This window comes from Ipomoea triloba, chromosome 6, assembly GCF_003576645.1.
Source record: "Ipomoea triloba cultivar NCNSP0323 chromosome 6, ASM357664v1".
Taxonomy (NCBI): domain Eukaryota; kingdom Viridiplantae; phylum Streptophyta; class Magnoliopsida; order Solanales; family Convolvulaceae; genus Ipomoea; species Ipomoea triloba.
The window spans coordinates 19,955,111-19,980,675 of NC_044921.1; the positions used below are offsets into that span (position 1 = coordinate 19,955,111).

The following is a 25,565-nucleotide window of genomic DNA, read 5'->3' on the forward strand; positions in this document are numbered from 1 at the left end:
ACTTAATTAGTTTTTACGTTTATATAAAGAGGATTTAATTATTGTTTTTTATTGCATATACTAATATTTTATATATGCGATGCGAAAAAATATATATTCAATATTAATACTCAATGTTAAAGTCCTAGTTATATTAAAATATTTTTTAAAATAATAGTATATAATTTTTTTTGAAATCATAGTTGTAGAATATATATTATATTCAAAATATAGTTGATAATTTGAATAATAATTATGGTATGATGATTAATATTATTAAAGTAAGAATTTTACATATGATAAATTACTAAATATAATTATAGTAACATTTAATTAAAATTTAGATGAAACCAAATTAATTTATTATATTACTCCAATATATAATGTCTACGTACATTATTACAATGGAAGAATACAATAAAAGATATTGTGTCCGCCTCCTAAGGATTGGATTAAACTCAACACTGATGGGGCCATGAAGGCGTCCTATGGGCTCATGAGTGCTGGGGTCTTTTTGGTGATCATCTTGGTAACTGGATCGTGGGATTCACTGTGAATGTGGGTAACACAGATAGTTTCTCTATTGAACTGTGGAGCCTAAGGGAGAGTTTATGGCTCAATAGACAAAGGGGTTTTCATAAGCTTCACAATGAGCTTGATTCTGAAGCTATTGTTAAGGTTATGAACGAGAATTATCAACAAGGGGAATTTATTTCCTTCCTCATCATGGATTGTAACTTCCTTGCAAAAAGCTAAGACTATGCGGTATTCACTCATATGTAGAGGGAAGGGAACAAGTGTGCAGATTATCTAGCCAACCTTGGGCAAACAGCTACTTGGGAAACTAAGATCTTGGAAGACACACCAAAAGGGATGAGCGAAATTCTCTAGGCTGACGCAGGAAGAGCAAGATTTAGAAGGATTATATAGTCGTCCCAAGAGTGGTGTCGTTTTTACCAAAAACAAAATATAAAAGTTATTGTGCATGCATGTGCATGAGAATAATAATTGGGAAAAGATAACATATGTTATAACGGTTGGAATATTTTTGTCCAAAAATTATATAGTACAACTTTAAAGCATGATGTATAAAAAAATTAACAGTAAAAACATAAATAAATCAGGAATATAATCTTGATTGATGAGACTTATTATGTGTTTATATATTTTATCTATATGTATTTTTAATAAAGATATGTTTGTTGTTTTTAAAAAAAATAAAGATATGTTTGCCTAGTTCAATATGTAAATGATACTTCTTATACATAGTACAATATTTTTGGTCTAATATAGTATTTAATTAAGTTAATTATTTCTGTAAAAAATGTATAAAGGTCAATACAATTCGTTAAATTCATTTAGTATTCAATACTTAACTAATAGAATACTTAATGGTATAAGAGTATTTTTGGCATGAAAAAATTAAAGGATATAAATTGCTTGAATCTGTTATAAAGATTATTAATATGGACATTATGACCATTCATGACAATGTTTTGTAACCGTTATTCTATTGATTTGTTACTAGTCTTTTCTATGTGTGATGCGCAAAAACATATGTCCAATATTTATATTTTAAAAAATAACTAACAAATTCTCACTAATACCTAATTGTAAAAAAATTATTTATTATATTAAAATCCAATATATAATGTCTACAAATATTATTATCATTAAAAAATATAAGAAAATATATGGTGGATGCATTTGCATGATAAAGCTAATGGAAAAGAAAACAAAAGTTATAACGGTAAGGGTATTTTTTGTCTAAAAAATTGTATACTAAAACTCTAAAAACACAATGTACAAAATGGTTAGCACTAAAAATATGAATTGGACATAAATTAAAGATATATCTTTGATTGAGACTTATTATATTTTTAGATATTATATATTGAACATTTGATAGACTAAGAATGATTTAAAAAAAAAAAAAAAGAATGAATTGGAATTCCCGTTGTTGATCTCTATTCTCTGTATTTATCTTCTTTTACAATATCTTCTATTTCTCAAGTTCACCGGTTAGGAGTTAACGGGCACAAAAATATACAACATAATCTTATTAGTTAGATTAATTAGATTAAGATTCCATTTAGTGTTATTTCATATTTTTTTTGTTACTTAGATGATCTCAGTTTCGCCGGACTAATCATAAGTTTATAGGATTCTACCCCTTGAGCCACTGTAGAGGTAAATCGCGAGTCACACAATCAGTACACTGATCAGACCCGAAAATTGAAATATTTATAGAATAAAATAACCCGGAAACTAAAATAACCCTAAATACAAATGTAAATAAAATAACTTAGTGTCCCTCCCACTTATACGTACTAACGATCTCACAGAATGTTGTTGTTTTTACGAACAAAATATATGTATCGTTTTTTGAGTTCATCAGGTTGTTGACCGGATAATCCTCCTACCTATTCCGTGCACACTTTTGTATAGTGGTTGCATTGTGAATTTTTCTTGTCAATAGAAAAAATATGACAAGTATAATTATATTCTTGTTATAGTTATTATATTAATAACAATAACATCAACTTGTTTTATATAACTTTTTCTTGTTAGATAAGACAATATTTGTAGATATACAATGAAATGTCATTTTCCTATAATTTGGAGATTACTAAGAAATTAGAAGGAAAATATGCAAACCGCAAGACAAAGCCATTATGAGTCAGTGACGAAGTGCACTGCATTCTTGTTATTAAAAAAAAAAAAAAAAACATTAAAAAAAAAATATATTTTCTTGTCAATTGCCAACTCCTAGCCGCCGCCGACTAAGACTTGTTTGTTCCGACATTCGTTCCTTAACAAGTTTGCTCGAATAAACCTCGTCGGAGTGAATCTCAGGCGAGTGGGAAAAACGAGGTACCATGTAAAGCCATGCAGAGGTGCAAAGAATGGCCAATGTTTTGCCCCAAAACACCAACGCCATCAACGAAATAACAATAAACCACATTAGATTTGAATTATTGTAACGTTTCGTTACCGCCGTCGTCCTAGTCACCGTTCTTGCCGGTATCATTGAAAACTGTTCCTTCACCGCCGCCTTCACGGGTTTCGGCGGTTTTAGAACGAAATGTCCCCTGAAAGAAGCCTCTTCGTTTACTACGCTTGCTTGTTTCGGGTCTATGAAATTAATGATGAGTGGGCGCGGCGATGGAATCTTTCTATCCGAGGTTGACCTTGAAGATTTACCGGAAGTTGACGCCGTCGTAGATGACGAAAACAGCGACGTGTCCGAGGAATCGCTTGTATTGCCCCCCAGAGATTCATCTGTGTCCCATCTTTCCTTGGAGAATCTTTTTCCCTTCCTCATCTTATGATCTGTTTCCGGCGACGAATCGCAACTCGTCGATGGTGCGGAGATTGATGGAGACGACCCTTTCTTCCGAAATTTCCTCATCTGCAAATTAAAAAAAAAAAAAAAAAACTCCGCCGTATTTGTCATAACGTTCTCAAATCTCAAAGGTAATGCATTAATTATTAATTACATCTATGAAGAATTAATTTCTTTTTTTTCTCCTAAATTTATAGGTAAAAGTTCATTTTTAGTTATTTTTTATCAGGATATTCATATTTGTTCTTAGTATTATCAAAGAAAATTGTTAAAATGTTAGTTAAATACAAAGACATTTCGATTATTATTGTAAAAGTGAGCTGACCTTTTATATTTTTATGTTTTTTTTTTGAACAAATTTGTAATTGAGGATTTGACAGCATTAAAACTATTTTGTTGTGTTCTAAAAAAAAATTATTTTATTGATAGAAGACAAAAATGATCAATGTCACAGTAATATTATAACTAAATGTAGATATTCTGATAAAAATGACTAAAAATGAATTTTCACTAATAAATCTAAGATAAAAAATGGAATTAACTCCAATTCTGAATGAATGCATAAATTATTTTTTAAAAAAAAATAAAAATTACCAGTGATTTCTCGAACAAGACGGATTTGATGACGCGAGAAAAACTTCTACCAGATTTCTCCCGGCTTTCTTTCGCGAATCCTCCATCCGGCGACTCAAATTTCCGGTCACCGAAGGACGACGAAATCTTTAAAAATCCGGCGAGAACGTCACCGCCGCCGTCCGACCCATAAGAGTAACCATCCGTTTCGGTGCCGCCGGCACCGGACCGTTTAGATTTACCGGGGACATTGGTTCCAACTAACGGTTCAAGACACTTGAAAAGCTTTCTTCTCGTTCTGGTCTTCATCACCAAGCCCCGGCGCCGGCCACAATCACACCCGACAAGATCGATCGGATCTCCAGAAATAAATTAACGGAATGTATTCATTTGAGGGACGGAGTGTGGTATGGGTGGGGTCGGTCTGCGAATGAGAAACCGAAGGGACGTGACGGCATGGCAATGGAGGTTATGGCATCAATATTTATGTCGGAAACATTGGACTTAATGGCGTTTCGATAACAACGGCCGCCTTTGACGCTGTCGACGACCATTATGTCTTTCTTTATTATTCCTTCATTTAATATTCTATAATAATTCTTGTATTTCATATTTTTACTCTTTCAAAATTACCATTTCTACTAAATTTTTATGGTAAATATGTTTTATTGAATTGAATGATATAATAATTCCATTAATTTAACGTATCCTACCTCAAGTTTAATTACAGAAAAACTTCTAATTAATTACGAGTAAAAAAGTATTCAAAATCTTTTATAAGTTGGGACAATTAATATTGAAATAATATAAGGGTATGCTTGAAGACACATAAATTATTTTCTTGAAAATAATTTTTAAAAAACTAATTTATTTTTAAAAAAAAAATTTTAATGTTGTGTTCAACTGAAAGTCATAATTTTTTTTATTAATTTGCTCATTTTTTAAAACATGACTATAAATATGTTACAATTTTGTTTTTTTAAAGAAAGTTACATAGTTATTTTTATAAAGGGATAATTTCATTTTTGGTCGTAGATTTATAGGCGTTATTCCACTTTTAATCTTTTTTTTTTCAAAATATCCCATTTTGGTCCTAGTATTATTGTGGCAGGACCATTTTTGGTCCTTTATCAACAAAATTGTTAAAATTCTCATAAATGCAAGGGCATTTTGGTCTTCAAATAGGGATTTTTTGGAAAAAAAAAAGTAAAAATAAAAATATAGTGGATCAACTTACTTTGTAAAAAAAAAATATCAAAATGCCCTTATATTTAAGGTCATTTTAACGATTTTGTTGAAGTAGGATAAAAAATGGTCATTCCACACTAATACTAGGACCAAATGTAGATGTTTTAATAAAAAAAAAAGGACTAAAAGTATACTACCACCTATAAATCTAGGATCAAAAATGGAATTAACTCTTTTATAAAATATTAATTAGTTTATTATATTAACAATTATTATTTATTTTAAATTAAAATTTATGATGGCTGTAAACATTAATAATAATTTTAATAAAAATTTTAAGGGAAATGCCAAGTGTGACTCTTTTAAATTATACAGGTAAAGAAAGTATTTGGTATTATATGACATTCTTCATGAAAAAACTTTTAACTAGTGCCCATAATGTATACGCTTGGCGTAACGTAACTAGGCATTATTCAAATTAATAAACTCCCAAATAAAAACAAGCATTTACATGCACACTATCATTCAGAAATCAGAATCATGTTGAACCGCCGTGTCTTCATCCTCCTTTTTGAACTGTTTTCCGATCCCAAAATGCGCCATTAACAACCGAACAAACGTGAGAAGCTCTCCGCCTTTAGTCAGATACTGAACGTCTCCTCTGCAATGGCAGGCTCCATAGCAGAGCATCTCCACCCACACTCTCGCCATCATTTCCCACACGTGATTCTTCTGGGGCGCGTCGGGATTATGCGCCGCCGCCGCCGTGGGGTTTTCCGCATCCTCGCCGCCGTCGAGCAGCTCTTTCAGCATCCTCGCGAGCGTGACGGCCTCGTAGAGCAGTGATTTTCTCGGCGGCTCGTAATGTCCTTCGAAGTTACGTTTTGTTTTTTCTTCTACTAGGAATTGGCATACTTCTTTCCTGGCTTCAAATTCCTTTTTCTTTTGCTTTCGTTCCCATTCCGTTATCTCCATTCTCGTCTCCGCGTTGTCTAGTTTAACGTTCTGGGGAAGCATTTTTTTCATTTCCTTCCAAACTGAGTTTATTTGGTACTCTGGGTACCTGTAAAAGGATTTCATTTGTTTTAGTTCTTCCTTTTTTTTCTCAATTTCTTCCCTTCTCTTCCTTTTCCGCTCCCACTCCGGCATCTGGTCTTCGTCGATCTTTTTCATTCGGATGTATTGTCGGAGATGGAGATGGGTGTCTCTAACTTCTTGCCAGCATATATCTCTGAATCTCATCCCCACGTTTCCCGGAACCGCCGACGTTATTTTCCCCTCCATCATCAAAAGGTAGGCCAAATATTCCGACACTTTCCTGCAAATCTCCACGTTGGGATCAAGTTCCTCTTTTTGCGCCGTGAAATAACAAATTTCTGTTGCGATGTGCCACATCAGCACGACGTTATCGTACTGCGCGCCCGCGATTTTCTGCCGGATTTTTTCCCTGCACTGCTGGCAATCCTCCAGGACGCTTTCGCCTCGGTAGGAATAAATCTCCTCCGCGTTCTCGTCCGTGTCCGCACGCGCCGCCTTCTTTTTTATCTCGTTGAAGATCATGGCCTTCAAGTTCTCGTCCACTCGGTCGGTTTTGGTGTTCTTGGAAGCTTCCATTCTCTCGGTGAGCCCGAAGAACTCGAAGATCTTTTTGGAGATTTTCCATTGTTTCTTCAACGAGTGTTTGATCAAACTGTACTGCTGAATCTCCTCCGACCACCGCATTTCCGCCGATATCCACCGCCTCACCTTGTTAACCATTTTCGCTCCTCTCTTTCTCGCTTTCATTCTCCATTTTTCATTGTTCATCATCAGAGCTATGGTCCAGTCGCAAAAAAAGTGCTTTACAAGAGCTATCAAGTCTAAAACAGCCGCAGAACCGACTAGGCAGTACGTGACTTGAATGTCGTGGTGGCTGACGTTGTGTTTGGGGTGGAAGATGAATACGATGAGAGTTGATATGATCAGAGCGGCGCAACCGACTCGGAAGAGGTAGCCGGGGATGTTCCCCTGAACGGCGATCATCTTGGTGAACATGGCGTCGTACATGAAGTTGAGTTCGACCTGTGTGACCTCGAAAGCTTCCTTGTAAGTTGGGAGGTGTAAGAAGAAACTCCTGCTCTCTTCTCGCAGGGTGAAGCTGAACACATGATCGACGATGACGGCTTTATATTTCTGGTATAACTCGTATCCTTTCGTCACAATCTTGATGTCCCTCTCGTGCTTGTCGGTTTCGGTCGCCAGTCCTATTTCTTCCTCCTCAAATTGCAGGCGTTCCCTGAGATATATATGACCGCCATTCAGTTTGGATTTTAAACCGCTGCTAATCGTTTCAATTTCAATGTTTGATATTTTTGTAAATATTTTCTCAACGTGGGTCTAAGCTTGCGGACAGACTCATACCCGTCCCACTTTGAAATGAGTTAGGAATTAGGACTACAAATAATTTCGTCCGCGGAAGAGTGGGTCTGACCCACTAAGGCCCACAACCGCTAGGCCCTATGGCCTCACCCACACCCGCCTCGCATTGGGGTGAGTTAGGACTACAAAAATTTTAGTCGCAAAAAAATGGGTCTAATCCGCTAAGGCACACGGTCATCGGGCCCTATATATATATAATTTTTTTACTTATTTTATGAACTTTGAAAAAAAAAAAAAAAAAGTCAACAGGCCTAGCAAGCCGGCCCACTTGACAGTACTATATATATTAAAAAATCTACGAGCCCACCAATTCACGTGGGGCTAAGGTTGCATGAACTTAGCCTGCGGGTCGACTTGTAAAAATATGTTAAAAATTAGATCCAAAGTGGAACGGACTTAATGGAACGTGACGGTTTGGACATTACGTCCCCTCGGATTCACAATTTTAATAAATTGAAACCAAAATATTGAGTTTATGTTCTAAATGTATTAGGTTGCAATTGAACCATGGTGATCCTTACTTGGCACTTCTGTGGTCCACGTTCTCGCGCATGGACTTCCTCATACTCACCGTCGACGCCAGGTTAAGCGAGCGTATATTTTCGCCGTACTTGATGACTCCGGCGGCGAAGGTGAGGATCGTGGGGATCAAGAACTCGTCATTGGCGTGTATCTTGAAGCGGTAGAAAACGAACAGAACAGAAAGAAGTTGGACTATAAGGGTCAACAGGTAGCGGAGCCAGAGATCATTGTCTTCGATGGAGAAAGCGGTGATGGTGTCCGGCCCACCGAGGTGGAGCAAGAGAAACGGCGCCCAGAGAGCGACGACGCTGTTCTGTTGGTTGGACTCGTCGGTGCCGTAGTTGTTGATGAGGCCGATGGCGAAGGTGGCTACGTAGTGGGAAAGCAGGTAAACGAGCCAGAGGATTACGAGGGTGCGGGATTTCTTGCTCCGTTTTCGAAATGGCGCACAGAAAACCAGAAGGACCTGGAAGGCCAGGCTAGCCACGACGGCGACTTGGACGTTGGAATCGCCCCAAAAGTTCTTCAGAAACTTCAGTATTTCCCCCAATGGAAGTGATGAATTCTTCGGCGAATCAGGCATTTCTTCGCCTTCCTTCTCTTCACTATTAAATAAAAAAAATATATAAATATGAAAATAAATTTTTTGTCAGGCCATCAGGTGTCCTGATTAGATCTTAATAGAAGGCATATTTAAACTACTATCATACTCAGACTAATCATCTTTAAAAAAAAATTACTGTCACCTTATTTTTTTATATTTTCAATCCTTGGTCAACCTAAATAGAGGAACATTATTAATCTGGATCCCTTTTTGAAGCACAAACAGTTAATATCACCCCTACACTGATTCTCAAACCTACCCCTTTCATATGAGAGTGCAACTGGTGGCACTAGACCACAAGTCTTGACTCTCTCCTTCTTCTTAATTCTTTTTCATTTGAATGGTCCATGGATTCTTTGTTTTTATTTATTTTAATAACACCAATTATTTAATTTGGTTAACTCATATTATATTTATTCAATTCAATAATAGTCATTGTATATACAATGCAATTTTTTTAATATCATACATTACCCCAAGACTCTATATTGACTTCATAAAAAATAGAATGCTATATATGTGCCAACAAAAATAAATAAATTCAAAAAAAGGAAGAAAGAAAAGAGATAGCATTCTGCAAATAGATGTATAATGTGTAAATATAGAAACTAGGGAGAAAATTAAAGCTTACCTGATATATTAAGTGTACGTCGTTTTCTTGGATGCTATGATCTTATTCTTCGTATGCATGCATGTGTTGAGCTATCGTTAGTTTTCATCTTTATGTAGAAAAAGAGCAACCATAATCCTTGCTGCTGCGCTGTAACTGAAACCTTGCTTCCACAACTAATATACGTTAAAATGAAGTTACTCTCTCCCATCACGCCATGCCCTTATTCCCTTTTACTCTTCTACCAGGTGTTTCACGAACCTAGTTGGTTAATTAATGTTGTGTCTAAATGGGCCGGCCAATAAAATGCGAGGGAAAAGACGATGCATATTGGGAAATGATGGAGAGAGAATGTTGACGTGAATTTGAGTGAAGCCAGGCAATAGGTAACCCTTATGGAGATACAAACTTAAAATTTTGTAGCTACTAAATTAACTACTTGACCAATTAAGCGGGATGTTGTCTCAGCTTTTTATTATTTTGGTCAAATTACTTTCCATATTTTTGCTTTGTAATCTTTGCTTAATTACATTTTTCCCCATGCAAATACTAGAAAAAGAAAAAAAAAATTACAAATATTTACCATATTTTAACTCATCTAATTGGCAAATTATGTTATGGATCCGGGTTCACCTTGCAAGGTGGACCCAGGTCCATGTTCATAATTTTAAAACTTTATGTTCACAATTTTAAAATTTTATGTTTATAATTTTAGAATTCTATATTCACAATTTTAAATCTCAATATACAAAATTACATTACTCAATATTTAGAGTTTTTGAACTCTATATTCACAATTTTGTTATATAGATTCAAAAATTGTCTTATACTATTGAATATGGAGTTATGAAATTGTGAACATAGAATTCTGAAATTGTAAAATAAGATTCTGTAATTGTGAATATAAAGTTCACAAAATGTGAACATGGACCTGGGTCCACCTTATAGTGTGGACCCGAATCCATGGCATAACAACCGCATCTAATTGATCTAAACCTAGCCTAACTCAGACCTAATCCCAAAAAAAAAAAAAAAAAAAAAAAAAAAAAAAAAAAAAAAGAAGAAGAAGAAGAAGAAGAAGATACAGTGATATGGATTAGGCTTTACACCAAACAAAGAACTTGAGAAACCGGCCTATGGATGAAAGTATAGGCCTAAACCGTCTGAATGCTCACATATACAATCACAGTGTTTCTTCAGTCCAACAATGCCTTTCTCTTCCTTCCAGAATGTTGGCCCAAAGCCCAACGGTTCCTACTTGGAACCTAGTTTTTTTTTTTATTTTTTTTTTTTCATTCTTTTAGAAAGAATCTAGTTCGGTGAATAGCCAATGTTCTTTTTGACCTGGTCACCTGGTAAAGAATGAGAATGAATATTCAATTAAGTTGACATGAGACCAGCCAGTCAGCCACCATCAGTTAAACTACTCAAACGGATAATATTGGGTTAGAAACTTTATCATTTTCAAATTTAATTGCTTTGTGCAGCCGATGATAAATATCAATAATATATTAATATCTACACGTCTCATAAAATATTTTAAATGGTATACAATTTAATTTAAAATATTTAATAGAAATAACATACCATTTGATTTGGTTATTGACTGTCACTTTAGAACTTGCTTAACAAAAGATGCGTAAATATAATTTTTCAAATTTCAACCATCTACAAATTAAAATAAAAATGTTTCTTTATTTATTTAATTAATATTAAGTTGCATTGTATATAATAAATCGATGGATATTTATTTATATTTGATATAAACTAATAAGACTAAAATCTAAACTGGATAATAAATATATTAAATTAAATTACACATGAAGTTTTAAATTTTTATTCAACATTTATTGGTATTATTTAGCTTATTAGTTAATGTGTAAAATGTGCTTGATACAATAGGAAGGATTTGGTTTTGCAAAATATATATAATCATTAGAATAGTGACAGTGAATTTTCTTCGTCACTTAAAACAATAATAACAATAATAATTTAATAATAAAATATTTTCATGCACTTTTAATTCATTATATATGTTAGCTGCTAACACTAAACAACTAATTTGTTAAACACTTTCTTACAAACCGCTAATATTATAAAATCAGTCACACTTATTACCTAATATTTAATGAAATTTGAGGATATAAAAGTAATTTCAGATGGCTAACATGCTCAATTGATATTGTTCTTATTTTTTTATTAAAAAAAACTCTTAAAAAAACATTTAGACTTGTATTATTTTTTAATAAATGTTTCGACTTTAGAAAGTTATATCCTAAATTTCATAAACTCACCTCCCAATTTGCGAAAAATCAAATAACCAATTAAGTCCATATAATTTCGAGATTCAACACTTAAATATACATTTCTATACACAAAAACATCTAATTAAAACCTTTCATTGAACTAAATTTAGATTAGAAAACATCTCTAAATTAAAGACCTCTTTCTTTGCTTTCAAAAGAAAAAGAAAAAACCTTTTTTTTTTTTTTGTTTCTATTTATAGAAAAATGAAAAAAATTTCTAAGTTTCTGAGCAGACCCTACAACATACACTTTACGTTGGGGGATTTATTTGTCTCGGAACAAATGGCGCGTTTTTGGGAAGTATGGAAACTCTCATGAAACAGTTAACTAGGCCCCACCACTAGGCGAAAATTTCATGGTCGTGTAGCCACCGTTGGATTTCCCATTAGAGCCCCGCGAAACTTCTTCTCCGTCGTTAATTTCTGGCGGAAAAAAGCTTACCAACTTGTCATCTTCCTCTTAAACCCCCTAAAGGCTTCAAATTTCTCGTACGCGTTTCCTCCTTTTCTGTTACTTAATTATATTTTTCTACGTCGCTATATCTTCGCGTTTAACGGCACGCGGATTTTGATAATTCATCCTTCTTCATTAAACATTTAAATTTTTTCAAAATTATCCGCCTAATAATATATATAATATCTCAATTACAAGTGCGAACTAGATTACATGTTTGGTAGGAGAGGAAGTTGAAGTTGAACATCTTCATTGTTTGAAACTCTCATTGCACTTTACCAGTGCACGGAATCTGCGTTAGGCAGCGAGGAAGTTGGGCTGAATATCCGCAGTACTTTACCGAATTGCAACTGAATATAGGGAAGAATTTCTCGGCAGGTAAAGTATCTAATTTTTATTTTTTAAAATTTCTTCTTCGATGTGCCGCGTGTACAGTAAGTAGGGGGGAAAGAATAAATATGCCTAGTTGATGTGGAGATTCTGAACAAATTTTCTGTGAATAATATGATGCGGAGATTGGCGAGAAGATCGCGGTCCACAGTGAATGATTTGAAGATGTCCTTTCGCAATTTCTTCCATAAACGGTGCTTAGCTTATTAGAACGCAAACGCTTTTGTTTTGGGGAGGGGATCGGTTTCCTGCTTTTTGTTTAATTTTGATAGTAATTACGTTACTATTTGACTTCAGCTAGAGTTAAAATATGCGGATTTCATTTTGTACAGATTGCTGCTGTTTTACCTAGATTACTCTGTTGAGCTGTTTTAGTTCTTTTTAGTTAATTCATTTGTGAAGTTGAGAATTGGTATTTATCCATGGAATACTCTTGAGTTGGCTCACATTTATGATATTTGTTTGTGGAGGAGTAAGGATGAGTTGGAGCTACTGGCTACATATAGCTGAATTTTAGTGCTTAATGTAAATTTTGATTAAACCTTGCAGCAAAAGTGCAGCAGTGAGCGGCATGGAAGCTGAGAAGGTTTTGATGGATTACTACATTCCGGATTACATACTTTTGCCCGGAATAGAAGCAACGTTGAATCATGACTTACCTGCTTGTCCTGTCATAGTGTTTATCAATTCTAGAAGTGGTGGCCAGCTTGGGGGCGAACTTCTGTTGGCATATCGTACTCTTCTCAACCAAAATCAGGTCCATTTATTTTCTTTTGTGTTTGTAACTCCTGTTTTCTGTTTATTGACTATAATAAACCGTGACAATGTTGTGAGCATAAATATAAGATCTGCAGTCCAACTATCAGCTTAGGCTTTTAGTTGAGATGGAGCACATACTTTAATTTGGTATCAGAGCCATGCAAAAGATCATGGGGAGACTTCCACTTGTTGCGCTCGGAAATCCGCTTTTAGTTGAGATGGAGCACATGCTTTAATTAATGTGTGTGGATTCCTGAGCTTTAGCAAACTATTTTTTTTTTTCAGGTTTATGACTTGCGAGAAAGGGCTCCTGACAAGGTGCTACACCAGCTTTACTCCAACTTGGAAAAGCATAAGCAAAATGGAGATAGCTTCTCTTTGGAAATTGAGAAAAGACTGAGAATCATTGTGAGTCCAGTCATTACTTTGCTGGTCCTTATGACTTGTTCTGTTCTGTGTATCTTATATGGACTTGGTAAAATAGGTTGCAGGCGGGGATGGAACAGCTGGCTGGCTTCTTGGAGTGGTTTCAGATCTTAAACTAGCCTGCCCACCACCAATTGCTACAGTACCTTTGGGAACAGGAAATAATCTCCCATTTTCATTTGGTTGGGTAAGATTTTGTCTGCTGCTTTCATTATTAGCTTCTTTATCTTTGAATGTGCTTGCAGATTCTAGAGAGTAGTCATTTATCAGTGGTAACATTGTACCTGTATAAAGCTTGTTTATACTTCACAGGGGAAAAAAAATCCTGGTACAGACTGCAGTTCTGTGAAAGCCTTCTTGGATCAAGTAAGGAATGCAAAAGAGATGAAAGTTGACAGGTAAAATGTTTTATTCTCTAGAGGAACGAATAGATAATTGCCGGACATATGTCAATTATTGACAGTTCAAATTGGTTTGGGAGATAACAGTGAAATGTTTTAGCTGAGATAGTAAAATTTTGTCTCACCACACTTATCCATAATTTCCTTTGTGGTTCAAACTGAAATTTTCTGAGTTGGAATTACATAATTGTCTTCTTGTTTCAGCTGGCATATTCTTATGCGAATGAAGGCTCCTACAGAAGGTTCTTGTGATCCTATTGCGCCTCTTGAGCTGCCACATTCAATGCATGCGTTTAAGCGGGTGTCTCAAACAGATGCCTTAAATGAGGTAACAAGTTTATGTCCTCTTAGAGCTTTCTTTTTATGGCACTAATTTGCATAGCTGTAAATATAAATTTGAGCTAAATGCAAATAAAATATTTTTAATAGTACTTAATTACTGTTCCTAAGATCTTTTCTTCTAGAGACTCAAATATAGCACTTTTAAATGATCATGGCTCAGTCTGCAGAAAGAGATGTTTAACTCAATATAATATGTCATTTTTTAAGATCTTGGCTGCGTAGCTTTAGAAATAAATGAAACTGAAGCTTATACTAAGGTCAAATGAAGAAAGGGAAACTAATCTGATAGCTGAATGCAGGCATTATTTTGACCGTGCCATGCTTGAATTTCCTTCATCATTCTCTATTAATGCATATTCTACTTGTTTTTAGGATGGTTACCACACATTTCGAGGAGGATTCTGGAACTACTTCAGTATGGGTAAGTTTATAATCTTCCTCTACTTTACTCTGGTAAATATTTCCTTAATTCATTTTGAAAATTCTCTTTAGTTCATAAAGAGTTTATATATGACTACTTTACTTACCTAGAATCCATGTATTCTCTAAATTTGCTTTATAAATAGTGCAAGATGCAAAGTGCTTGTGCTATTAGTTAAACATCATTTATGAAGTTTAGGCTATTTCATTCTATTATCTGTATTTGAAGAGAGAATGAGGTGGGTTTTGATATTATTTTAGTGTAGAGTCTACTGTTTTCTCAGTTATTTTATTAGAAGGTCCTGTTTTAGTTTAGCTTTGAGTGCTGCATTAAAATCGTAGAATCTACACAATATCCACAATTTTTGTTGCTACACTGTTTAGCTATGTCACCATCACCCCTATCTAAAAGTGAGCTCTTCCCATGTATTGAAAACACCAATATCTTATACCTATAATTAACTTCAAGTCAGACTGTCAGTAAACAACTTTACTGGGCCTCTATCAGTATCCTGTGCATGGAGATACTTTTCATTTTCATTTTATCTTGTGTTTTCTTGATTTTCATATGTTAATTGTGCAGGGATGGATGCACAAGTTTCTTATGCATTTCACAGAGAGAGAAAGCTACATCCAGAAAAATTCAAAAACCAATTAGTTAATCAGGTGCTCAACTGCCCATTGCCCTTTCAAAATGATTCAAGTTTCATAATGATAATTAAAGCTTATATTACTGATGTATTTGAGTTTCTTCTGAATTTCCTTTGTACTGATTTTTCTCCCTCTATTTCAATTAGACTACCTATGCAAAGCTTGGCTGCACTCAAGGATGGTTTTGGGCTTCTCTTACACATCCATCTTCAAAGTTAGTGTCTTTATGGGGAATAAACTGTTTTTGTTACAACATGCATTCACTTGTCATTCCTTGAACACTATACTATTATCTGTTCATCAATTCATACCGGAGATAATTAATGGGCTTATGTTATGGCAGTATTGTTTTCTTCATTGGATTTTATTCTAAGCATAAGATGTTGATGCTGTGAACCAATACCACATCAACTCTAATAGGGATATATAAAAATTGCATCTTTAGTGTATAATATTTCCTTTTTAATTATTTGCCATGGTCTCGTGTAGATATTGCCTGTGGAAGGAGACATTGACATCTCTTTCCAATACATTAATCATATGTAGTTGCAATTTGATGATGATTGTTTCTTTTTCCTTAATTGTCAATGTTAACACATTACTGTTGGGTTGTCATTGGCAGAAACATTGCACAGCTGGCTAAGGTTAAAATTATGAAAGCAACAGGTGAATGGATTGAACTCGAAATACCTAAAAGGTAATGCATATGGTGATTTCTGGCAGTTAATAAACAATCATCCGGCACATTTTAAGAGTTGAATTTAATATATCAATTATGAAATACATCAGTAATACTCCACACATTTTGGGGAGGTTTTCTTACTAAGGGTCTTAAAAATAATGTGTGCAGCATCAGGTCTATTGTCTGCCTCAACCTCCCCAGCTTTTCTGGTGGACTCAATCCTTGGGGAACTCCCAATAAGAAAAAGCTCCATGAGGTTAATTTTGATTTAATAAATGCATATCTACAATATAGTTATGTGTACTTCTTTCAATTAACATTGTGAATGGATATTTAAACAGAGGGACTTGACTCCTCCCTATGTTGATGATGGTCTCATTGAGGTTGTTGGCTTTCGGGATGCTTGGCATGGCCTTGTTTTGCTCGCTCCAAAAGGGCATGGGAGACGTCTTGCCCAAGTAAGTTAACTTGTTTTATTAACACGAAGTTTATGACTAATGCTTCTTGCTCTAGCATATGACAAATATGTTTCATTGTTAAATAGCCAACGTGATGTGATGTGATTTGGTTTTATATATGTGTAGGCACATAGAGTTCGGTTTGAGTTCCACAAAGGTGCTGCTGACCATACGTTCATGAGGATTGACGGCGAACCATGGAAACAGCCCCTTCCTCTAGACTCAGACACCGTTGTTGTGGAAATTTCTCATTTTGGGCATGCCAACATGCTTGCTGCTCCTAACTGCCGATCTAGTAGTGTTCATGCTCCACACCACACTCTAGATGATGGTGATGATGATGATGATGATGATGATGATGATTATGACAGTGATGAAGATGATTTTGAGTCGTCTGAAGAGCGGAGGAAGTTCGGTGCGGCCAACACTTTTCACTATTCGGATAGCGTTGATGGTGCACAAAGCTAAGCTGTCTGGGATTGCTACTATACAATCCCACTGGTTTCTCATTCTTTTTTACTCTGTTGGATTGATTCCTTTATTCCTTTCTGCCGCGTATCGGAGAAGCAAGATACAAGTCAACTGTAACTTTAATTTGCCACGATATGCGGTTAGGCTTCTTAGGTAGTTAGTACTTAGTAGTAACCCATGTTTAGTCTGGTCCCTGAACGAACTCATTTGCTCTCGAAACCTTAGCTTATGTGTATATTGCCCTCTCAGTTTATCACAATGTGTATTATTATTTTTTTAAAAGCTTGTATGAATTGCGGCAAAAAAAATATATCCTACTCTAATTCCATTATTTATTTACTTGGGAGATCTCTCTGTGTGCTAAAGGTACCTTGTTTTGTAATGTAATTGGATAAGCATGAATAACAATGAGATAAAACCTCACCTTGGGGCCCACACCCCACATATACACGTGTCATCTCACCTCACTAGCCACAAGTCCGGAGCAACAAAGATAATGAAGTACAGTATTATAAAATATAAGGAAAAGGGTCAAATACACCCTCCAACTTTTGCTAAGGAGTCAATTAGGTCCTTGAACATTTGAAGGTTGCAATTAAATCCATAAACATTCTATTTTGGAGCAATTAACCCACTGTTGGTGACTTGTGATTGCAGGTCAATTAGGTTTCCGATGACCCTACGGCGAACCTCCAGCTAAACTCCGACAAACCTTAGCACTTATATCAAAATTAGACAGTCACTGCCGAAGAAGTTCGGTCGACGGAGATTGGCAATCTCCCATCCACGGAGAAGCCATCTCCGTCGACTGGAATGGCGACCAGCGCCATCTCCATCAACTGGAGGTCGCCATCTCCAGTCGATGGAGTTGGTCGCCATCTCCAGTAGACGGAGATGGCGACCAACTCGTCGCCATCTCCAGTCGACGGAGATGGCTTCTCTGGTGGCCACCCTTCGCCGGTGATTAACTTTGTTATAAATGCCTAAGTTTCGCCGGAGTTTGGACGGATGTTCGCCGTAGAATTGTCGGAAACCTAATTGACCTGTAATCACAAGTCACCAACAGGTCAGTGGATTTATTTGCTCCAAAATACAATGTTTGTGGATTTAATTGCAACCTTCAAATGTTCAAGGGCTTAATTGACTCCTTAGCAAAAGTTTGATGGTGTATTTGACCCTTTTCCCTAAAATATATAAAATTTCGCACCCACTGTATATGGTAGAAACAATGTGCGTCCCAAATCAATTGGTGAAACCAGCTGTTTCATACAGACTGATTATTTCCTCTCCTTTCCTACTTAAGGGCCTGCTGCCATCCTGCCTCTCTCATCAAACCAGACCTTCAAAAAGTTCATCGGATACGACTCTAAAATACCTTATCATATCATTACTCTGAAATTTGATCTACATCAAGAAGAGGAAGAATGAGTTCAGGAAGCAGAGCGTGGATTGTGGCGGCCAGCATGGGAGCTGTGGAGGCCTTAAAAGACCAGGGCTTCGCAAGGTGGAATCACGCTTTGAGGATGATCCAACAACATGCGAAATCAAACCTCAGGCCCTATTCTCAGGCTACGAGGCTGTCTTCTCCCTCATCGGCGTTGGTCTCCAGCAAGATGAGGGAAGAGAAATTGAAGAAGTCGGAGGAGTCTTTGAGAACTGTCATGTATTTGAGCTGTTGGGGACCTAATTAATAGTTGAGTTCCTATGCGTCCCTCCATATTTAATCTGTGTTCGGTCCCTGTATAGATATGTGTAATTAGAGATGAATCAATGATTCTTCAACTCAGCTGTTTCCTGGCATCATATACACGCCTAGTTTGCCAATTCGCATCCACTACTCACTTCGTTTCAAATCGAATCTTATTTTAGGTTGGTGTATTGATGATACGCTTCGAGGCTTAAGTACTTAAGTGGAAATTAATGATAGAACACAATTATATATATGCGATGGTTTTGGGCGGTACGTGCTATTTTATTTTGGATAACTAATAAGCAAAAAAAATAAATCCATCAGAATGGTTTAATTTGTTTGGAAGCCTCCCTGTTTCAACGAAATTGTTCAAGCACTTGCATTCTCATCTCATCTTAAGAAGAAAAACAAATTGAAAATCATCATACAAGTAATTTGAAGACAGTTGAACAATTAAATGGGCCAGTACAGTTCATATGAGTTTACTTTAATTTGTTGCTCCATACCATACATGAGTCCAATAATTATATCATGCCAATAATTATATCGGCATAATTATATCATGGATTCGGGTCCATTTATATACTGAGTGGTTACAGATAGTCCTAACAATTTATGAAGGTTTGGTAAATTGTAATTTGCCGGTTGAAGAGTTTAGAGTTGTGAAAAGAAATACTTACTTAAAAACAATTGTAATAACAGTAAAATCGAAATGATAAATTATGTTTTATGTACATTTACATAAAAATATAAATTAGCATATGCTTATCATTGTCGGTGCCCACGTACACGTGTCCGCTCATTTCACTACTGTTCGAGTGTGCGGTAATAAATAAATAAATAATTACATACATGCACCAAACCAAACAACACCCCCCACGAGTGGGATATAATTTATAGGAAAACAGGGTGCTTCTATCGGTGAAACCACCTGTTTTATGCACACTGATTATTTCCCACTCACACTCTTGTCTTCCCTATTTAAGAGTCTGCCCCTCGGCCCTCAACCCTCAACCCAGATTTGCAAATATCAATCGATCTCCTTACTTCTGATTTCAACTACTTCCATTCACTCCATCGTTTCCAGTTCTGTCAGTACTACTGCTTTGAATTTTGATCAATACTGCTCGAGAGGAAGAAGAAGAATGAGTTCAGGAAGCAGAGCGTGGATAGTGGCGGGCAGCATGGGAGCTGTGGAGGCCTTGAAAGACCAAGGTTTCGCAAGGTGGAATTACGCTTTGAGGATCATCCAACAACATGCCAAATCAAACCTCAGGCCCTATTCTCAGGCTACGAGGTTGTCGTCTCCCTCCTCCGCCTTGGTCTCCGGCAAGATCAGAGAAGATATTAAATTGCAACAAGCCGAAGAATCTTTGAGAACTACCATGTATTTGAGCTGTTGGGGACCTAGCTAATTAATTTCTAATCACTCTTCGCTCCCTGTACTTATATGTGTAATTGGATCTCAAGCAATTGTCAATTGATTTACATTACTTCTTCAATTGCATAAGTTTTTTGGTGATCTATCAATTCCGATCCGCCTTTACTATCCCCTTTTCTATTTTAATTTTAGGATTTTCTTAAGGACTCAATTCATTACATACAAATCTTGGCTAGCAGTGAAGATGTTGATATATGAAGAGCAGATTATTTTTTTTTTTTAAGAGAATATAGACTTCTGGCAAAATTACCAAAAAATTTAATGACATTGGCAGTCCCAACAGTTTATGACACCAAAATAGTATAATGTCACATGTTGGTTGTATGGCCTAATAACCAAAGGTTGGACCAATATAAACCTACAAATTAATGTGAAATTTGCAAAAGGAGAACTTGGGAATGATCAAGATTGTTATGTATTTTGTAAGAAATTTATTATACTCATCACTAAATCATGCTAATGAAAATTAAATTTGTAAATATCTACTATACAAATTTGATGGATCCAGATATTTCATAAAAGCAAACTAACTTCTATTAGTACATAACTTTCTTATTGTCAATTTCTATAGCGATATAAAATAAGATTCTATGTCTTTGTGCCCTAAAGGCATCTACAATATAATAGAGATTTTGGCGTAACTTTTAGAGAGATTTTGGCTAAAGTGAAAGAGAAAATGTTTGATGTTATTGTAAGAAAACTTGATTTTTTGTCTAAAAATGGGTCCCATTAAAATAAAGAAATAGTGCTACTCAATTGTGTGAGCCTGAAGTGCCCATCGAACACGTTAAACTGTATTTTTTTTTAATTTTGTTTTTCAATTTTTTTTCTTTCCCTCTCATATTCTTTTTTCTAATCCAAAAACTCTTCAAAATCTATGTCTATTGTGAGCCTACAAAAAGGCCTAGCTCAACCAGTGGACAAGGACCGTGATTAAGACTGAAAGATCGTCGTTAAACCTATTCAATATGAGAATATTTTTAAGTATTTTTGAGATACGTAAGTTTTTCTTTATTTTTTCATAATAATAAATTAAATCAAAATACCTAATAAAATTAAACTTAAAATATTGTAATTATCAAATTATTAATGTTTAATAACTAGCCAATAGTAAGTGTTCCACACCCTGACATGAAAAACCTACATAATCAATTTTATTTTGCCACATTAGTCGCGAATCAATTTGGTTGGTGACTCGTTGTTCAATATTTACTTTGGTAAATGGTAACTGCTCTGCAGTTTCCAATAAGTATGAATAAATAGACATGTAATGGCCTCATCATCAGTCTCTATTTACACGTGCCAATTCACTATTTCAGTGCCAGACTGCCAGTAGCCAGAAATCAGGACTCAGAAGCAAACACAAAATAAATAAATAAATAAAATGTCCACCCACCATATTCTACAAAAACAGTGTGCTTACTGCTTAGTTTCCCAATTGGCCAATTATATCGGTGAAACCACCTGTTTTCTACACACTGATTACTCTTACCGCTTTTCCCTTCCCTTCCTATTTAAGAGTCCGCCTCTTTTTCTATCCCACATCAAACCAAACAATCAAGCTGCAAGAACATCATCACATCTTATTACTACATCTTCTATTGTTTCCAGTAATTTATACTCTGAGTTTCGAAGAATGAGTTCCGGAAGCAGAGCGTGGATTGTGGCGGCCAGCATGGGAGCAGTGGAGGCCTTGAAAGATCAAGGCTTTGCAAGATGGAATTACGCTTTGAGGATGATCCAACAACATGCGAAATCAAACCTCAGACCTTACTCTCAGGCTACGAGGCTGTCGTCTCCCTCCTCCGCGTTGGTCTCCGGCAAGATCAGAGAAGATAAATTGAAACAAGCCGAAGAGTCTTTGAGAACTACCATGTATTTGAGCTGTTGGGGACCTAATTAATAGTTGAGTTATTGCGTCCCTCTATTTTTGGTCTGTCTTCGATCAGTCCCTGTACATATATATGTGTGTAATTGGAGATGAAGCAAATGTGAAATTGATGTATTAAATCTTCAATTGCACGAGTTTTTTTGTTGGTTGATCATAAATGCCACCTTCACCTCTCTTTTCTAGTTTAATTTAAAGGTTTCTTAAGAGGAATAGTAAAAATTTGAGGTTTTCTTAGAGTTAATAGTTGCAATCATAACGCAGTTCATCACAAATCTTCAATAGCATTGAAGGTGTTGTGTTGATAGGTATAGATCAGAGCTGATTTTGGAGAGAAAATAGATCGGTAAAATTAGGGGAAAAATGTGGCAATTTTCCAGAACCAGAAACATCAGCCCTAGAATTGTAGACACTGAGAAAGGTGATTGGAGAAATTCTTCAAACTTGACTACTGAATTTGAGTTGGATGACTACATAGAACTTCAAATAACCAGAAGGCCAGAGAATCAAAGACTTGAACTAGAAAATACAACATCAGAAGCACTTGAAAGATAGCATAGGGTGGAGGTGCTGTAAGTTGTGATTACAAAGTCAAATTGCAGAGGCTATCATTTTGCTATTAACATAGGGTTCTAAAAGAATAGTAGAAAGCTAGGACAGAATTGTCCTAAATCCTCTCAGAAAAAGAGGAGCAAGAGACAGAGGGCAAATAAGTACAATTTATGGTTTGTGGAGGAGGGTAGTGAACAGAAGGTTATAGCTCCCAAATATGCATTGCGCAGCAGTAATCCCAAGAAACATTTAGACTTGAATGTCAACAACTCCATTCTTCCAGGGCTACCTAAGAGTCAAATTAAAGCTGCTATTGCTGATCCAAAATCCTTCATATGTTTATACAATTTGTTTCCATTAGTGAAATCTAAAAGGAAAAGATCCAAAAGGTTCATTATCCTTCAGAAATTCCTGCTTACCCCCCACAATGGGTAGTGCTCTGAAGAGACAAAAAATGCCCTTGATCTAGACCCAGAAACAATAATAATGGAGACGGATGCCTGAAGATGAAGATGAAAAAAAGAAAAAAGATTGGGAGGAGCAGAGGGAAATATTCTTCTGTAAACTAACGTCTAAAAGAATTCATTACTTTACTTGCATGCATGTTCTCCAACTCCAAGGTATGCCTATAAATGCATTTGAAGGGAAGGAAATGGTTATTTCTACAATTAGAGCTCTACTACTAGATGTCCATCTTTATTATGGTAAGTTCAATAAAAAACAAGGCTAAACTGTTAGCCTCTCCTAAAATTAACTCTTACCTACATCACTTACAATAACTGCTCTAATCTGATGAAAACCTTCCTTAGTCATATGGATTTTATAGGGTGATTGTTTGATGTATCACTGTTGTCTTACATGGGATAAACTTCTCAGGTGATAGACAGACGTTTCTCACCGTGGAAAGGATCAGTTGTTGGAGTTTTCTTAACTCAAAATGTATCCTACTATCTCTCCAGGTAAACTTTATCTTTTTGCATACAATTAAATAGTCTTTTAGTTTCATCTAGTGACATGTAATTTGAAATATTAGTGGAGATTTTTCTACAGCAATGCTTTTATATCTCTTGCTTGCTGCCAAATTCCCAGTACCATCGAGATCTTGTGATATTCAAGTGGATTCTCCATGCAGTCAAGAATCGACATCAAATCCTACCGGACCTAATAGCCAACAATCACATGAAACTTTCATCTCTTCTGCAGAGAATGAGCCAGGTTCACTGGGGATGACAGAGTGGTGGAACATCCTCTAGGCCAGTAAATCATGAGTTTTCTTATTCCTCTCCTGGTAACATCCAATAGTCACTCTGAGAAGATCCACCTTCCTGAGGAGGTTGAATTGCCCGGTTGTCAAAGTGTAGATGGCACAAGATTATGTGGTTGTAAGAGTATATTATCACATCAAACACAGAAAGATTAGAAGATATGAATGTGACACATGTTCATAATGGTTGCACATTCTCTTTTGATGTTAAGATGTGATTGTGGAGAACAAAAAATGCCCGGAAGAATTAAAAAAAATCTACTATAATTCAAATAGAATTCCCGGAAGAAACTTGGGTTCAATTGATTGATGCAGTTAGATGTGCTCCTGTGGGAGAGATTGCAAAAGTTATCGAGACTCAGAGAAATGAATAATGTTCTTGCAGCAAAGATTAAGAAGATGAACCCCACTGCCTAGGGATCTTCATATACATCTACTAGAACAGTAAAGTTTGCTCCCATTCATCTTCTTACTTCAACAGCAGATGCTGATATTGTCTCATATTAGGTACCTTAGATGGACTCCATTCAAAAGTATCTTTGGCACGTCTTTGCACATTGGATAAAAATATATTATGTGGGGTGGGCTTGAAGAGTACTGAGTGTATGGGGCTTTTGACACTTGGTCATCATGCTTTTACTCACAAATTCTTCTATTTGATAAGTGTTTTGCTCAGTGTTCATATTCTCGATTCTTATTCATCCCATATCGAATTTGGCAGAACTTAATTTATATTTGTAAAATTTTTTTAATGTCAATAATAATAATATTCGTTAATTTGTATAACTAGGTATGGAGATGGACGAGATCCAACATTGTTTTCAGAATGGTATGAAATCTCTTTTATTAACATCAAATATTTATATAATTCAAAAAATCAAATTTTTTTATATTGTGTTTACCATGTCAACCAAGTTTTGTGTGTGTCAAAGCATTTGACCGGCAAATACGGAACCTCATACATCTATCAAAACGATTCCATGAACTTACAAGTGTTGTTGGAAAGAAAAAAAATCCGAATGATGATTAAGGATGAACATTGTAAACTATTTCAAGTACTTATATAGAGAAAATAGGTTTGTTAATTAGTTGTTAATATTTTAAACATTTCACATCCTGACATTCTTTTGGCACCATCTAAATTGCCTTATTAAATATTTTCCTTATTTCTATTAGCTTAGCAAACCTTTTCTAGAAATGCCATATTGTTGCAAATTTTAAAATATTTCGATGATGTGCTCAAATTTTGATTTGAGTTAATTCTAAATTTACTCTCCAGTTATGGTATCATTTTTACAGTATTGTAAACAAATTAAAAGAGGCTAGAATTGGATGTAAAAATGTCACCACAGTCCACAGGGGATACATGTTAAATGTGAATACCAGCTTCATGAGTAAGCAAAGAAAATATAATGTAGGCATTAGCTAATTTTTATTTATTTATTTTGTGGGTCAACTATTATTTCACACTGAAAAGGTAGTAAATTATGATGCAAATGCAATGTATCTAATATCGATTCACCAACTTCTCATTCTCATCTACTCTCTGTCTAGTTAGATTGGCATTTGTCTATAGGGTCCAAACCAAGTTAGACTAGGCATTTGACTCTAACCCCTAAGACACACTACTTAGGGAGTTGACTATTGTGGTTGGGAGGGGTAGAGAAGAAACCTCTAAACTAAAGTGTCCTATTAGTAATTGCTTGATGATGTTTAAAGAGTGCAAGGAGC

The 25,565-nt window shown here is 35.5% G+C and overlaps 3 protein-coding genes across 4 annotated transcripts; 1 reads left to right on the top strand and 2 right to left on the bottom strand.

Moving 5' to 3' along the window:
* Positions 1–2,513: 2,513 nt before the first annotated feature.
* Positions 2,514–4,369, bottom strand: LOC116023339. The gene is made up of 2 exons (XM_031264333.1): positions 3,920–4,369; positions 2,514–3,391 (listed from the first exon to the last, which is right to left on the bottom strand). The coding sequence occupies exons 1-2, from the start codon at positions 4,205–4,207 to the stop codon at positions 2,735–2,737; spliced, it is 945 nt and encodes a 314-aa protein (XP_031120193.1). The 5' UTR covers positions 4,208–4,369; the 3' UTR covers positions 2,514–2,734.
* A 1,142-nt stretch (positions 4,370–5,511) lies between these two features.
* Positions 5,512–9,312, bottom strand: LOC116022161. Its single transcript, XM_031262754.1, has 3 exons — positions 9,262–9,312; positions 8,026–8,631; positions 5,512–7,361 (listed from the first exon to the last, which is right to left on the bottom strand). Exons 2-3 carry the CDS (start codon positions 8,607–8,609, stop codon positions 5,612–5,614), a joined length of 2,334 nt encoding a protein of 777 aa, XP_031118614.1. The 5' UTR covers positions 8,610–8,631; positions 9,262–9,312; the 3' UTR covers positions 5,512–5,611.
* A 2,812-nt stretch (positions 9,313–12,124) lies between these two features.
* Positions 12,125–17,345, top strand: LOC116021593 (diacylglycerol kinase 5-like). Of its 2 annotated transcripts, none has more exons than XM_031262025.1 (13): positions 12,125–12,377; positions 12,939–13,146; positions 13,434–13,556; positions 13,633–13,761; positions 13,887–13,972; positions 14,180–14,303; positions 14,690–14,738; positions 15,321–15,403; positions 15,535–15,602; positions 16,011–16,085; positions 16,239–16,326; positions 16,412–16,528; positions 16,655–17,345. In XM_031262025.1, the coding sequence occupies exons 2-13, from the start codon at positions 12,961–12,963 to the stop codon at positions 16,994–16,996; spliced, it is 1,470 nt and encodes a 489-aa protein (XP_031117885.1). In that variant the 5' UTR covers positions 12,125–12,377; positions 12,939–12,960; the 3' UTR covers positions 16,997–17,345. The 2 variants fall into 2 exon arrangements, with proteins under 2 accessions (XP_031117885.1, XP_031117884.1); XM_031262024.1 differs by lacking the exon at positions 12,125–12,377 and adding an exon at positions 12,433–12,583.
* The last annotated feature ends 8,220 nt before the right edge of the window (positions 17,346–25,565 follow it).

Coding starts and splice junctions, on each gene's coding strand:
- LOC116021593 (XM_031262024.1), top strand. CDS start 12,504: ATGATGCGGAGATTGGCGAGAAGATCGCGGTCCACAGTGAATGATTTG. Junction 13,147..13,433: donor CTCTTCTCAACCAAAATCAG/GTCCATTTATTT, acceptor TTTTTTTTTCAG/GTTTATGACTTGCGAGAAAG. Junction 15,603..16,010: donor CTTACACATCCATCTTCAAA/GTTAGTGTCTTT, acceptor TGTCATTGGCAG/AAACATTGCACAGCTGGCTA.
- LOC116022161 (XM_031262754.1), bottom strand. CDS start 8,609: ATGCCTGATTCGCCGAAGAATTCATCACTTCCATTGGGGGAAATACTG. Junction 7,362..8,025: donor GTGGACCACAGAAGTGCCAA/GTAAGGATCACC, acceptor TATATATCTCAG/GGAACGCCTGCAATTTGAGG.
- LOC116023339 (XM_031264333.1), bottom strand. CDS start 4,207: ATGAAGACCAGAACGAGAAGAAAGCTTTTCAAGTGTCTTGAACCGTTA. Junction 3,392..3,919: donor TCTTGTTCGAGAAATCACTG/GTAATTTTTATT, acceptor TTTAATTTGCAG/ATGAGGAAATTTCGGAAGAA.